The sequence below is a fragment of the Neovison vison genome, chromosome 1 (assembly GCF_020171115.1).
Source record: "Neovison vison isolate M4711 chromosome 1, ASM_NN_V1, whole genome shotgun sequence".
Taxonomy (NCBI): Eukaryota; Metazoa; Chordata; class Mammalia; order Carnivora; family Mustelidae; genus Neogale; species Neogale vison.
Genome location: NC_058091.1, coordinates 55,436,604 through 55,451,344, shown reverse-complemented (window position 1 = coordinate 55,451,344; position 14,741 = coordinate 55,436,604). Strand labels below are relative to the sequence as shown.

The window sequence follows — 14,741 nt, the reverse complement described above, 5'->3', positions numbered from 1 at the left end:
TTTTCTGAGCACGGATATTAACACTTTTTCTCCATTTAGATGTAATTGTTGGATGATACTACCCAAACTAATTAATAATGACATATTAGTTAACATATTGCCTTCAGCAGGTGGCTATTTGAACAGGGGTGAAAATGGCATGTGCTAAAACAAATTGTTGTACCCTAGAGAAATGTGCAGAATTATTTTTTAAAAAGATTGTCTTTTAATGGTGTCTGCAATGTGTTTTTTTTTTTTTTCCACTTAACACAGCTTTAAGAGATGAAACTGGGGGTAAGACTGGAGAGATAGTGACTAGAAACACAAAACAAAAGACAACAAAATTGATTCAACCTTTACCAAAAGCTTTTCGAATTGGAAAACAAAGTGAAACAAGTCACCAGTGGAGTCCAAATGACACTGTCCGCCGGTCAGATCAGAAATCGCACAGAAGACTCAGGGCCCCTCCTTCTACCATTGCTCTCTCTTGCTTTCTTCCTCCCCTCTGTCTATTCTCGATCTGTCAGGGGATTTGGGGCAAACGGCAACATATGGGCAAGAAACTGTAATCTGTGGTTGGCTTTCAGTTTCTGAGGCATCATCGTGACAGCGAAGGGGTTAAAACTGTCAACACCTATCAGAGCTCGGCGATAATTAGTGTAATAGCAGGCCCAGAAAATTGGCACAGATGACCACACCACAACAGATGAATTCTACCAGGGTCCTGCTTTGCGGGGAGTCATTCTTCCTTTCTTCCAGCTCGTGCGCAACTATGCTTTTTAAATGCCTATGTGAAGAAAGTTGCTGTTTATGCATACAGATGATTCTAGTTAAAGATGATGGTGAATCTTTTTTATTTCAGAAAGTGCTCTTTGAATTAGTGCTTACAGATAGACCTGTAGCCTCTGAGCACAAGATAAAATGTCTCCAAGTGTGTTGGTGCTTGCTCTGTTAACCGAGGATGCTTGGATGTCATAGGGACGGGTGTGATTTAGGGAGAAAAACTGTTTCAAGATATACTTTTCATTAATATTCTTTTTTTACTTTCTTGTTCTTACAATAACTGTAAAAGGAAAAACAGAACCCTTTTAAACAAAACGGGTTGGAAAAGAATAAAATACATTTTTCATTTAGTAACTTCAAGGAGAAAATGGATAGATAAAAAACAGAGACTTAAAGCTATTTTTTCAGGGATGCCTGGGTGGCTCAGTTGGTTAAATGTCTGCCTTCAGCTAAGAGCATGATCCCAGGGTCCTGGGATCGAGTCCTACATCGGCCTCCTTCCTCAGAGGGAGCCTGCTTCTCCTTCTGCCTGCCACTCCTCCTACTTGTGCTCACGCTCTCGGTCTCTGTCTCTCTCTCTCTCTGACAAATAGAGTTTTTAAAAATGCCATTTTTTTCAGAAGTCCATGTGGTAACCAGAAAGGGACAATTGTGACTTAAAAATAGGAGCAGTACGTGGTAGAGCATGTGACTCTTGATCTCGGGGTCGTGAGTTCAAGCCCCTGGGGGGTCAAGTTTACTTAAAAAAAAAAAAAAAATAGGAGCAGGAACCCATGATGGACTAGGGGAAGAATGGGTAAAGGAGAAACCTCAATAACCCCGATATGTTCAAATCCACAGGTCCCAATGGCTGGCATCCTAGAGTACTTAATGAATTGGCCGAAGTCATCACAGAACCGCTAGATATCATTTTTGAGAACTCGTGGAGGACTCATGAGGTGCCTGAAGACTGGAAATGGGCATATTTAGAAACTTCTTTCAAAAAGGGAAATGGATGATGACCCTGGAAATACTCAACAGCTTAACTTTTTGCTTGGAAAAATTCTGGAATAACCAACTTAGTACACTGGGTAACTAACTTATAATAGCTAGAAACAAGGCAGTAAAAACATCGTACATGAAGAGGTATTGGGTTTGGTTTTGAGATCAGGTCTTGTGCCTGTTTTGGGGATCCTCCTCTCCATTCTCTGAATTCTTGATGGCTAAGGTGTTTGGGTGATAACTAATTTTAAGTGTAATTCAAGACAAAAAGCAGGTTTCTGGCATTGGCTCATTATGTCATTTCCATATGAGCCTTTAACTTAAGAATTAGGGCCTTTACTTTTATATTTTAGCATACATCTTTTTTTTTTTCCACTCCATATATGACTGTGTTTTCATGGGTTGAGATATTTTATATGATTCTCTATAGAATAGTTTGGTGACAGAACTCTTATTTTAAGGTGCTTTTCATAGTTATTTCGTATATAGGTAGGATCATAGAGCTGATGAATTGAGGAACATTGGTAAGGGGAAAGAGTTTGTTCTGATTTCTAGCGTTTAATTTAGCCTGAAGTGTAGTGTTAGGACCAGGAATGGTATCTTGCTCTCACAGACAACTGAGCAAGATCAGCTGTGTAACTTGATCTCTAGTTTTCCTCACTCCTTGGGGACTGTCCTGGCCATTGCTGTTCTCCATCCCACCTCCCCCCACCCCAATCAGGTTTCTGATGGCAGGCCCATGGGGGCAGGGAGGTCGGCAGTGGCAGCCATTAGGAGCCCTGCATAACACAGCCCAAAAGGAGAGTAGAATAGAGTGGGGGAAGGACATCAAGACACATCTGGAGTCTTTCTAATTCTTACTGTGCCTGCCTTTGGCTGTGGGTAGTTTTATTTCCTGCTTAGAAAATGCAGCCATGTTGATGGGACCAAAAAAGTAATTGAAAGGAAGTTATCAAAGAAGGTCCAGGTATACCACAGGCTGGGGGATGGGGTCAGGGGAGCACAGCTAGGCAGCTTCAGAGAGCCCATGAGCCATTAGTCCTGTTACAGAATCTTTCCTGCACTACTTGGAAGTACACGCGATCTGCTAAAGTTTACCTCAGTATTGCGAAGCACAAGACTAGGAAACTCCCAAAGGAGAGCTATCTTATGTTCATTTTCTTCCTGGTGCGTGCTAGTCTCTAGGTGAGCAGTTTAGGTCTCCAAGGTCTTTAAAAATGTAAGGTTTACATAGTTTATCTACTTCTAGAGATTAATTTTGATACCGTAAAATCAGTCTCATTCTTAAGTGCAAATACAAGGAAATGAAGCTTGCAAGCATATATAAATGGTCCTTTAAACTGTATGTAGCTTGCAGATAAGTAAGGATTAGACTCCAATCAACCTTTCTTATTTTTTTTAAATTTTTAAATTTTTTTCAAGTGAACCAGAGTCTTTCAGATATCCAGGCTGGATTTTTCTTTCTTTCTTTCTTCTTCTTCTTCTTTTTTTTTTTTAGATTTTATTTATTTATTTGACAGAGATCACAAGCAGGCAGAGAGGCAGGCAGAGAGAGAGAGGCGGAGGCGGGCTCCCCGCTGAGCAGAGAGCCTGATGCAGGGCTCGATCCCAGGACCTTGGGATCATGACCTGAGCCAAAGACAGAGGCTTTAACCCACTGAGCCACCCAGGAGCCCCTGGGCTGGATTTTTCTTAAGGAGTAAGAGGGTCTAGATAGATTATGGATATAATTTATTGCGAAAATAAATGGCTTCCTGTTCAAGACCCCATTTCCAGGTGCAGCATCTGTGGCAGATTTATTTCACAGATGCGCATTTACATGCATTTGTTGAACTGTTGCTAGAAAGAACCCAATATCTGAAAAATCTATTATTTTCACCATTGGCATTATAATGCAATCTACTGTAACCAAGAAAAGGGACTCTGGTTATTTCAAGTTTTATTTTCTATTTTTGTAATAGCTAAGTGCAGTTAGCTTGCTGAATTTTGGATCTCTTGGTGTCTGCTATTGGAATTTGAAAATAATGACCTTTTAACTAAAGAGTGACAATCTAGAATGCCGAGTCAGCCAATGGACATGAAAGACTTACCTAAAGCCAGACAGAGAAAGCTTTAAGCAGAGAAGTATTAAAGGAACCACTCAGTTCCTTTAGCATCAAATCAAGGTCAGGCAAGAGTTAGAAGATTAGAGAAAGGAAGTAGTCTTACCACGAATTGTATCTGAAGACAATTACTGTTAGGATGAGTAATTTTTTTTAAAGCATTTTAAATTTTATCTAGCATTCATGATATCCTTAATAGGGAAAGGTAAATGAAGTTTCTGAGGGACATATACGTTATCAGAACTAGAGGAGCATCTTGATTTGTATTTCCTAGAACATCAAGAGACATTAAATAGAGACTTTTACTTCATAACACTGAGGAATTTGGAGGAGTATAGTAAAATTTTTGTTCAGTACATCTTTTAACAAAATTTTGGGGGCGAGGAAAGAAAGATTTTATTTACATAAGATATCTCTTCGTTCAGGAAATGCAAGCCTCCTTCCCACCAAAGGAATTGAAGCAAATTAGAATAGCTGTGGTTTCATTGTCCTGAGAAACTTATAGCATCTTGGTGGTATAAAATCAACAAAAACAGTAAGCCTTGAGTTTTGATTTTGGAGCTTCTCGGATCTTAGTTCAGATTTTGGAATCATGCTGATTGCCTCTTCAGGTGGTGAATCTGTTTGGAAGATAAACTACAGTGTAGCATGGGGAGTGGTCTTGAATAGTTGTTGAGCTCATCAAAAGCTTTTTATCCTTGTCCGTAAAATAGGGAAAATAAATACCTCCTATAGTTCTACATCAAGCTACATCAAATAGCCGCAGAGTTCTTGGCCTGGTGCTTGACACTTAGTAGGTGCTGAGCACCTTCCTCCTTTCCCTTCTTTACCGTGACCTTCCTTCTTTCCTCCTATATGAAAGAGATTACCTTGAAACTTTTGATGTCAAAACTCAAGCATAAATTGACGTGTGCTTATTACTGCCTTCAATCCACTAAATAAAGCCCCATTGCTTTCTTTTAGAAAGTAGAGAAAGGTTACAGTGGCCACTCACAGCAGGAGTTCACTGAATGTTTATTGATTGAATGAAAGGAATGTGATTTTTAAAAACAATGAGCAAATGTGTAAGGCCAGCACTTTTCAAGGCTGGGGAAATAATCACATAGACATATATGAAGGTATTTCTTCAACTTTCTTCTTTTTTAGTTTTGGGTTTGTAAATTTGGTGTACTGATAGTGAGTAGCCTATGTGTATTTTCATCCAATTTTATGACTGTGATTTACAAATTCGGAGTGCAAGTCAGCATTCCCCTGTAGGTTCTTCTGGGAAAAATCCAGCCAAGATACCAGGCAGATGTTGCACAGTCTTCTATGTGAAGAGAAACCAGATGTACCAGGGTCTAGGAAGCACCTTCCAGAAAACTGAGATGAGCATATCTGGATTGTTCTCTGTGAAGAGTCTGATCACCATAACCAGGTCCCTTGCAAGGGCATTGATGAATAACAAAAAGAGAAGTTAAAGAAAATGACATTTTTAGACAAAATATTAGATTTATGTAACTTTTTACATGTAATATTAAATTAGGTATCAAAGCATCATGTTCAGGCAGATAGGAGATTTCTGAATCTTAAAAGTAAATAAAGGATGAAGAGTAAAATAATATGTCCAGAGACATATACAAGACATGAGCCAGAGTCTAACCTGAAATTGTCACTTCTCTATTCAGACCAAGGGCCAAGAACAGGGAGGGCTTAGAATTCAGTCAGCTCACAACTTGTGCTTTGAGTAAAGCTGTAATAGATGCTGTATTAAACATAGTAAGTTGTGTAGAGCAGAGCAAATCAGCAAGGTTTACTGGTTTAGAATTTTCTCATTTTACTCTTAGCAATCTCAGCGGCCGTCGGTTAGATATTCCTACATCAGATATTTTACACTACCAGATTCTTTTGAAAATACTCTTTAGCTTCATATTATTATCTCTAAGGATATAAAATAAAATTTCTATTCCATGATCACTGTTTTAGATATGTCCGTGAAAGGCAAAACAAACAAAAAAACAAAAACACACACACAAAAAAAACCCCAAAAAACCCACAGTAGTTCAGAAAAATGAATAACTTTTCTTTTTCCTACCAACATAGATATCTTCCTTTAAATTGTTTAAATGCCTGGCAATGAAGTTTTGTTTTTTTATTACTGCTGTTAAAAGATAACTTTTAGAAGAAAATGAGAGGTTAAATTCCACATTAAGAGCTGGGTGGCGGTTTTTTGTTTTGTTTTGTTTTTGACAGTTTGGCCAACATTTCTTCCATTGGAACAAAAGAAAGTAAGTCAGCTTTTCAACATTAAGATGAAAAGTGTCTTTTATAGATGCATTCTGCGTCATGCTCTTTGTCAGATGAATTTTCCTTTTTTACTCTAAAAATAAGATGCTGAATTAAGTATCTTGAGGGCAAAGTGGTATAGTAATTGGGGCAAATGGTATAAATTCTATTGCAGTTGTTGCCTGTTCTCTAAGCTTGACAATTTTCCGAGATACTCTTTGGGTTCCTAGAGCTATTATTCATGGAAAACTTCTGCCTTACAGAAATGTGTGCATAGGTCCAAATAATCGTGTGTACCTCCAAGTAGCTGAGCAGAGATTCATTCTAAATAAAAGCTGCATTTTGGTTTTTGTAAATGTAATTGCAACTGACACTTTTTTCTCCCCCTTTTGTTAATTGTTTTTAAAAGGGACTATATGAGAAGGCTTTATTAAAAGCTTACTTGGAACACCATTCGATTGTATGCCCATGCAGCGCCGTGATTTGCAAACATATGTCCGCCCTTCAATAAATGTTATGGTTTTCACAGCGGTTCCGCCTTGGCCTCTTTTGTGATTGTTTTCCATTCCGATGAATGGCATAGAGTGTGTGTGTTGTTGAAATTGACGATGTATAAATGTTCTCAGTAAAGGAGCATTATGGTTAGCATGGGAAATCAGAGTTCCAACTTGAAAGAAAGCAAGGCTCCTCACACTCCGTGCAAAATGCAAATAAATCATTATGATGTGTGCTTGGATGCTTTTGTGTGATTGTTACATGTGTCTATGCTGTGGCTTTCTCCCCCCACCCCCACTGCTGACTAAAAAGTACCCCCGAGGGTGATAGGCTGTAATTTTGTGCCAGTAATTTCTGCTCACCAGAGCGGAAGGTGGGGTGGGGGGACATATTAGCTGATAGGCGGGGTCACATGTGGAGTTTTTGCGGTGGGTCCTGCAGCTTTTAATATCTATCACCCAAACGTGGTTGTGATTTGTCTACAGATAAACGACATCTCGGGGGGTCACTGGATCTGGAGGCTATTAGACTCGAATCCCGGCCTCACCGCTTGCCAGCTTCAGGACCTTGAGCAAATGGAATAAATAAATAGAGACCTTAGCACAATCATTAGCCCAGAATAAGCAACCTCCAAACCTTAATTCAAAAAGTTTTGTAGTCGTGTTATGGGTTCTGCGTACATGACATCACGTATGACATGTGTGGTGATGACGAAGGGCTGTTTTTATTCCCACCAAAGGCAAGGGGGGCAGAAAGTAAATTTAAAGCAACAGAGATGTAGAGTAAATATTAGGAAGAAATATGTAAAAATGAGGATTTTAGAAGTGAAAACTTACCCAGGGAGAGCATAATCTGATTCAGAAATTGTGTAGTGAAGACACGGAGCATGCAAGAGTTCCTGCCGTGCCCACAGTCACACGCTGGATTGTGACCGACCCTCTAAATCCCGGCTTTTTGTCTCACATTCCAGGAAGTATACCTAACGGGATCTGTGGCGTCTTCAAAAGAGACCTGTCTTTCTAGTCTGGACTTAATTTCAACTTAGATCCATGGTTTTCGAGTCACAGCCTCAGAACGCTGATTCACACCCTCAAACTTCGCACAGCCCAGGGGGCTCTGCGCGAGCCCCCAGCGCGGTATGAAAACCTCATCCTTCTGCTCGGAAATCTGATGCTTCAAGTCTTCCTTGATCTGTCAGGCATATTTAGAAAAGTCAAAGATATTGGCAGGAAGCACCATTTTTTTTTTTTTTTTTAAATGGGTAGTTGCACGCATGAAGTAGACATCTCAAGAAAGGAGTGTTTGATAAGGAACGGGATGGTTTATATCATTAATAAAATCACTTCACATAAGGCAGCTTTGAAAGTCTTTCATCTGAATCTGGAAAATGAATACCTTCTAGTCTCATTCCAGGCCATATGCTGCTCCACTGAGGATTCTGTAATTTAAAAGAGGACTCTTGAACAATTTTAAATGAAAAACTAACCTTTTTCCCCTCCTCGAGTTACCCCGAGGACAGAGTGTATTCGTGTAATTATGAACACTTTTTTGGCCAAGCTCCTCCACTTTAAAATATATCCACGTACCATTAACAGGATGTCTGTGCAATGTCATCTGTTTCTCGGTTGAATAACGAGCACCAGTTGCAAACTGTATACACTCAGGGCACATTCTTTTATGTCTGTTGAGCCCCATCAATTGAACTTCAACTTCATTTTGTAAATTAATCAATGCACATAACCACATTGACAAAAATAGCCATTTTTAAAAAGATTTTATTTATTAATTTGAAAGAGAGAGACAGAGTGAGAGAGAGCATGAGAGGGAAGGTCAGAGGGAGAAGCAGACTCCCCCATGGAGCTGGGAGCCTGATGCGGGACTCTATACCAGCACTCTGGGATTATGACTTGAGCTGAAGACAGTTGCTTAACCGACTGAGCCACCCTGGTGTCCCAGAAAATAGCCATTTTGAGTGAAGAATACACACTGAAGTTTTTCGAATTCTGGCTACACCTCAGAAGCCCTCACAGCATACGTGGCTTTCTTGGTGAGCGTCTGTCCAGTCATGCACTTCCACACCTTCGCTGTTGTCCTGTCTGTGACAGTGGCCAGTGAGCAGCGTTGCCTAGACACACCTGTGAAGTGCCTGGGCAACTGCATCTAAGTAATAGCACCTTCTCCGGGAGAAAGTTCCAGAGTGCTGTGGTCTGGTTTTTACTGTGCTTCGCACATGGCTGTGAGCCCATGTGGTCTGCCCCCACTCAGGGGGCAGCGATTGTCCTTCCCTAGTCGCTGGTGCATTTTCTGGCGTTCCGTGGTTGCAGGTGCTCTGTAATATAGTTGAATGAGTGAAGGACTTAATGAACTTTCTCGCAAGCCTGAGGAAACCGAACCCTGAAGCTGTGTGAGTTGGCCGTAACGGGGCATTTCCTGGTTTTAGAAAACCCCGAGGAACACTGTGGGCTTTGTGTGGGGAGGCAAGCATGCCTTTCACCTCAAAGCCCTGCCAACCAGGTTTCTTTTGATCAGAAGTTCACCTTGGACATGGTTGTGTTGTGAGTCAGATCCTATGACTTTCCTGTAGTCTTTTGTGTAAAACGATAAATGCAAATATTTTTAAAAATAAAAGTAAACATACTCATGTAGGTTTTCCAGGAATATATTGAATGTTGTCATTTGTGAAGGCACATGAAAATACTAAAATGACACACTTATTTGAATTATAGTTTTCTTTTGGCCATATTTTCCTCATCTGAATTGTGAGAGAGGGATATCATCTATTCCTGCAATTAAGGCTAATAAAATAGCAATCAATTTCTGCAATTAAAACTAATCAAACAATGATTAATGTATTTATGGCATACATGCTAGCGGATGGTAATGCTGCCAGACAAGATACAAACATATTTGGATACCCTCCCTACACAAACATTAACTTATCTTTTAGATTGCACTTTAGACCCGCTCCCTTTTAGATATTTTTAATATTAATATGTGAAGCCATGATTTTGTCCCTGGAAATACTTACACTTTCTAATCAATGCAATCACAAAAAAAAAAAAAAAAAAAAAAAAAGAGAGAGAGAGAGACAGAGAGAGTGGAGAAATGAAGAAGTGCCTGTCCAAGGCGTTCAGACCTGGGTTGGAATCCCACAGGGCTGCCGAGTGTTGTTGTGATGGCTTGACCTTGACCTAAGAGGAGACTGGCAAGCATGCAATGATTACATGCCTTGTCTTTCTTTGGTTCTGCTGATATGCATGCCTTATGTGGAAGGGAGAGAAGAACATGAATGGTCTGGACTCACTCCCAAAATCCAGGATGCAAATCCCAAGGCCCAGCAGCTGTCTGAGTGACCTTAGACAGTTTATGAAATCCTTTCCAGTCTGTTTCACCACCAGAAAAGTGATATTCATAATGCCCCCTCAAAGAAGTCTTATGGAACTTGAACGTGCTAACAAGTAAGATAACCCACAGAGGGTCTTGTGTTGGAGCAATGGGAGTTCTTCCCACATTATCAGCTAGGCAGTGTGGGCAGGGTCAAAGGGGAGAGCTGGGACAGAGGGGACAGGTTAGGACTCATGAGCTTGAATTGTTTTTAAGATATGTTAGGAAAAAAGCCAACACTCCTGAATGGATTACAAAACAACAACATTAAAATGTAGAGTTGCCAGCACTTAAAAGGACATTTAATGTGTGCCCAGGACAGTTCAAGGCACTTTACCTGTATTTTTCTCATTTAATCTTCAAAATAACTCTGCAAGGAAGAGGGCATCTTTCTTCCCATTCTACAGATGAAGAAGCTGAGGTGAATATAGGTTTTGTTGATTGGCCCAAGGCCACACAGTCATTAATTCCAGCCATTAAGTTGGAATTTGAATTTCAGCAGTGTAACTTTAAGCCTGTCCTCTTTCTTTTTTTAAAGTTTCTATTTACTTTAGAGAGAAAGAACAGGAAGGGTGTGGGTAGGAGGGTGGGTAGTGAGAGAAGCAGACTGTCCTCCGAGCAGGAGCCCATTTCAGGTACCCTCCCAGAACCATAAGGTCACGACCTGAGCTAAAGGCAGATGCTTAACCTACTGAGCCACCCTGGTTCCCCAAGCCTATTCTCTTAACTTGTATTTATGTTTTGTAAGGCCAAATTCAATATGGGACTAAACATAAGGACCACAAATTAAGAAGTAGGAGAGGTCAGATTGACAAGAGTAGCATTTGTCCTAAAACAGGCTGTTTGAGAGGTCAGCAGACCAGGTGAAGAAGAAATACATTGCCTGAAATACATTGCCTTCCATCAAGTCTAAGAGACCCTAGAGAGCAAGCCCACCAGTGAGCAAGAAGAATGCTCCCAGTTCAGCTCTTATGCAATATGCTTTTCAATTAGGATTCTTGTTTTCAACATCTCAAGAGAATGAGCTTAGACATATTTATACACAGGTGTTTATGATTTATCACTCAGACATGCATAAAAGTAAAAGAACACTAAGTAAACATGAGGTAATCCTCCTGCCTTGTTTCAGGCAGAGTCTTCTGGATCACTTTCCACTCACGTCTTCCCTGCTTCCATGGTCCCTAAGATGTCACCCTCTGGCCAGCAGGAGTCCTGCCAATGCAGTGGTCACATCCAGACCATTCTACAAGTTTGGATGCTGGCATTTTCTGGGTCTTACCTGAAGTCGTCTGCAGGTTTTCAGGCAGGAACTCATTCTTTTTCCAAACGGTCGTGATGTGGTTTGTTCCTTGTGAAGCTGTGGGCTTGGCCGTCCTGCTACCAGGAATGGCAACCGCATGGGCACCTGCGCACACGTGGCAACCATATTGCTAGCTGTCAGTCAAAATCAACTATAATCCTCCACCCTGGTTTCACGTGTGTTTAAATGTAAAAATGTGTGCAATCAAGTCCATGAAATACACTTGCCTGTCCAGTTACAAGGGAGTTGGGAACCCCATCTCATCTTACCTTCTGTTCTTCTACGTTGTTGATAATTTTGTGGTAGTGATTTTGTCTCTAACAACCTTGGATTCAGAATAAAAATTTCTTTTGTTTCTTTTGGTGAGTCCATGCTAGCATTTTTCTCCAGTGGGTCTCTGACATGATTTATTCTTTAGACACATATTACATATCAGTAGTACTTGGCTCACTGTGTTCTGTATTTCATGGAGGTCCCTGGCTTGTGGATAGTCTTTAAACAGTGATTTAAGTATTATTTTATAGAATTTAGCACCTTGCCCCAGAAAACAATAATAATTTATTTTGGTATTTTAGTTAAAAAAATTTATATTTGAGTATAGTTGACTCACGGTGTTATATTAGTTTCAGGTGATTCAACATAGTGATTCACTTTCTCTATATGTGTGCAATGAGCACCACAAATGTAGCTGCCATCTGTCACCATATAATGGTATTGTAATACCATTAACTATATTCCTTATTCTGTGCCTTCATTCCTGTGACTTACTCATATCTCTCACTCTCCTCCAACTGTTTTTCTCATTCCCCTACCTGCTTCCTTCTGACAGTCATCAGTTTGTTCTCTGTATTGATAGGCCTGATTCTGCTTTTTATTTGTTTATTCATTTGTTTTGTTGTTTAGAGTCTACATATGGCTGAAATCATATGGTATTTATCTATCTCAGTATGACTTATTTCCTTTAGCATAATACTCTCCAAGTCTGTCCATATTGTGAATGGCAAGATCTCATTTTTATTCTAGTGTAATATTCCTGTGTGTATATATGTGTGTATGCACACGTGCTTGCACAGGTGTGTACGTGTTAGGTATTTTAGTTTTTAATAATGATGCCTGATCGTAGAGCACGGGTATATCCACCCACAGCTGGAAGCAAGAGGTAATTGTCACCAGTGCTTTAGGGTAATAGAAACTCTATACTGTAATTAGAATTCCAAGTGGCAGTTCAAAATTTATTATTTGGCCTCTAAGCATTGGAATCCTTGTTAAGGTATTTGAAGTTTTTAAATGTCTTCAGGAGTTGAGGCTCCCATTCCTTATGCTTAGAGTATGTGTGGGATAGCATAAAAAGTGTGGGGTCTTCAGACCAGGAAGAGGGAAACTCTTAACTCCTCACTGCTAAGATGGCCTTGGTAAAAACAAACAAACAAACAAACAAACAAGAAAAACAACAACAAAAAACCCAACAACCCTACATTCACAAGTTAGAGCAAGCTTTATAGATATTTCTTGTAAGCTTCATAACAACCCAGTGAAGTAATTATTGTTACTACTGCATTTTACAAGTAAGGAACTAAGGCTTAAAGTATAAAGACCTTGTAAGTTCACTTCACCTCTGTTATCCTAGGGGTCTTTATAATTGTAAGAGGTAGACTTGCTCTGGGTATCAGTGATATCCTAAATATAGCATATTGGATAGATCCGGTGCTGGAAATGGAAACTAATTTTTATCACTGATCTTAAATTGCTTTCTCCTTCCATTCTCTAAAGAATTTTAAATTGCCAGTTGAAATTGCCTTATAAATTCCAAGAAGAAATTTGGAATTTTTGAAGCCCTCCTACCCCCACTCAATATCTGTTACACAAATTGATTCTCCCTATTTTGTCTAAACAATTGATAATCTTTAAAAGTTTTTTTTTTTTTTAAATTAGAAAAACCAGTAGGCAGCTTTATACCAATGCCTAATATCTCCTACCACAGGAATATTCTCCATGATGACTTAACTGAAGGAATTTAGTGGCCAAATTTTTTTTTTAGTGGGCCTCTGGGTGAGACAACCTAATATCTTCTGTACTTTTAAGAATCATAAACATCCAGTTGGATGCATACCAAGCCATAACTTCTAACAGTCTGATATGAATAAAATCCCAGTGTCCAAATTAGAAATATATCCTTTGGAAGAGTATTTCATTGCTTTTACCAAATATAAAAAAAGGGTAATACTTATATACATGTTAAGACAAAAAAGTTCATTCAATAATTTGATGGATATAATTGATTATGGTATAGCTTTGAGACACATTAGAATTGCTGTCTCAAATTGTGGAGTCCTTCCTCGTTCCCTCCCTCCTTTCCTTCCTTCCTTCCTTTTTTCCCTCTTTCTTTCTTGGAAATGACAAAATGAATTGACTCTATCTCTTTTAGCCCACAAGTCCTATTCATCTGCTTTTATTTTTCCATGCTTTAATCTCCTTCCAAGTACATTGCATGAATAAGCAAATATATTTTCTGAAAATCTTGGCAATTTCCTGGATTCGGGAGGTGTGAGTAAAGGGTTGGCACAAAAGTGACTTTTGAATGAAAAATCCATACTTACACTTAAAATCCCCAGAGACATCATTGATATAAACTAAAGTAGCTATTTTCAGTAAAGAAAATAGCCAGGTTGTATGTAATTTTGATGGATTAGTTAAAAAACAAGCATATAATAACTGAATATATATATAAAAATCTAGTAGTTAGTGTTTTTATATCATAAACCATAGTGTAACCTCCACTAATAATTAGAAAAAAATAAACCCATGGAGGCTATATTCTAGCATTAAGTACACTATTACAGAAGTCCAATTGACCAGAATAATAGCTCTGTTAAATGCAGTGTTAGGAATAAGGCAAAGCCTTTAACTGTGTCATACAATTGGGAGAAGTGGAAACACTGGTACAAAGCCTGCTCTATGGAGTAAATTTATGTACAAACAAGAGAATAAGACAAGAAAGAGCTGTGTGATGTCAGACATTTATTACCCCATTGCTTATAAGATTTTATTTTTAAGTAGGCTTTATACCCAGTGTGGGGTTCAAACTTAACAAGCCCTGAGATCGAGAGTTTCATGCTCTACTGACAGCCAGTCAGGCACCCCAAGTTTTTAAAATCTGTTTTTTGGATCTTTCAAGATTTTATTTATTTATTTGGCAGAGTGGGAGAGAGAGAGATAATGAGAGGGGGGAGGGCAGGACTCCCACTGAGCAGGGAGTTTGATGTGGGGTTCAATCCCAGGATCCCGAGAGCTTTGGATCTTTTGACTAGAGTTGCTTAAGGTTTATTTATTTATTTATTTATTTATTTTTAAGAGAGAGAGAGTGTGAGTGAGGTGGGGGAGGGACAGAGAGAGACAGAGAATCCCAAGCAGTCTTCACACTCATATGGAATCAGACACGGGTCTTGATCCCA

At 39.4% G+C, this 14,741-nt stretch overlaps 1 protein-coding gene across 1 annotated transcript in view; it reads left to right on the top strand.

The window, feature by feature from the left end:
* The window catches only part of SAMD5 (sterile alpha motif domain containing 5), a 52,518-nt gene extending 49,256 nt beyond the window's left edge, over nt 1–3,262 (top strand). The window contains exon 2 of the mRNA XM_044247117.1: nt 1,603–3,262. Coding sequence (XP_044103052.1) covers nt 1,603–1,665 — 63 coding nt within the window. The 3' untranslated portion in view covers nt 1,666–3,262. The remainder of the gene's footprint in view (nt 1–1,602) is intronic.
* Nucleotides 3,263–14,741: the final 11,479 nt, after the last annotated feature.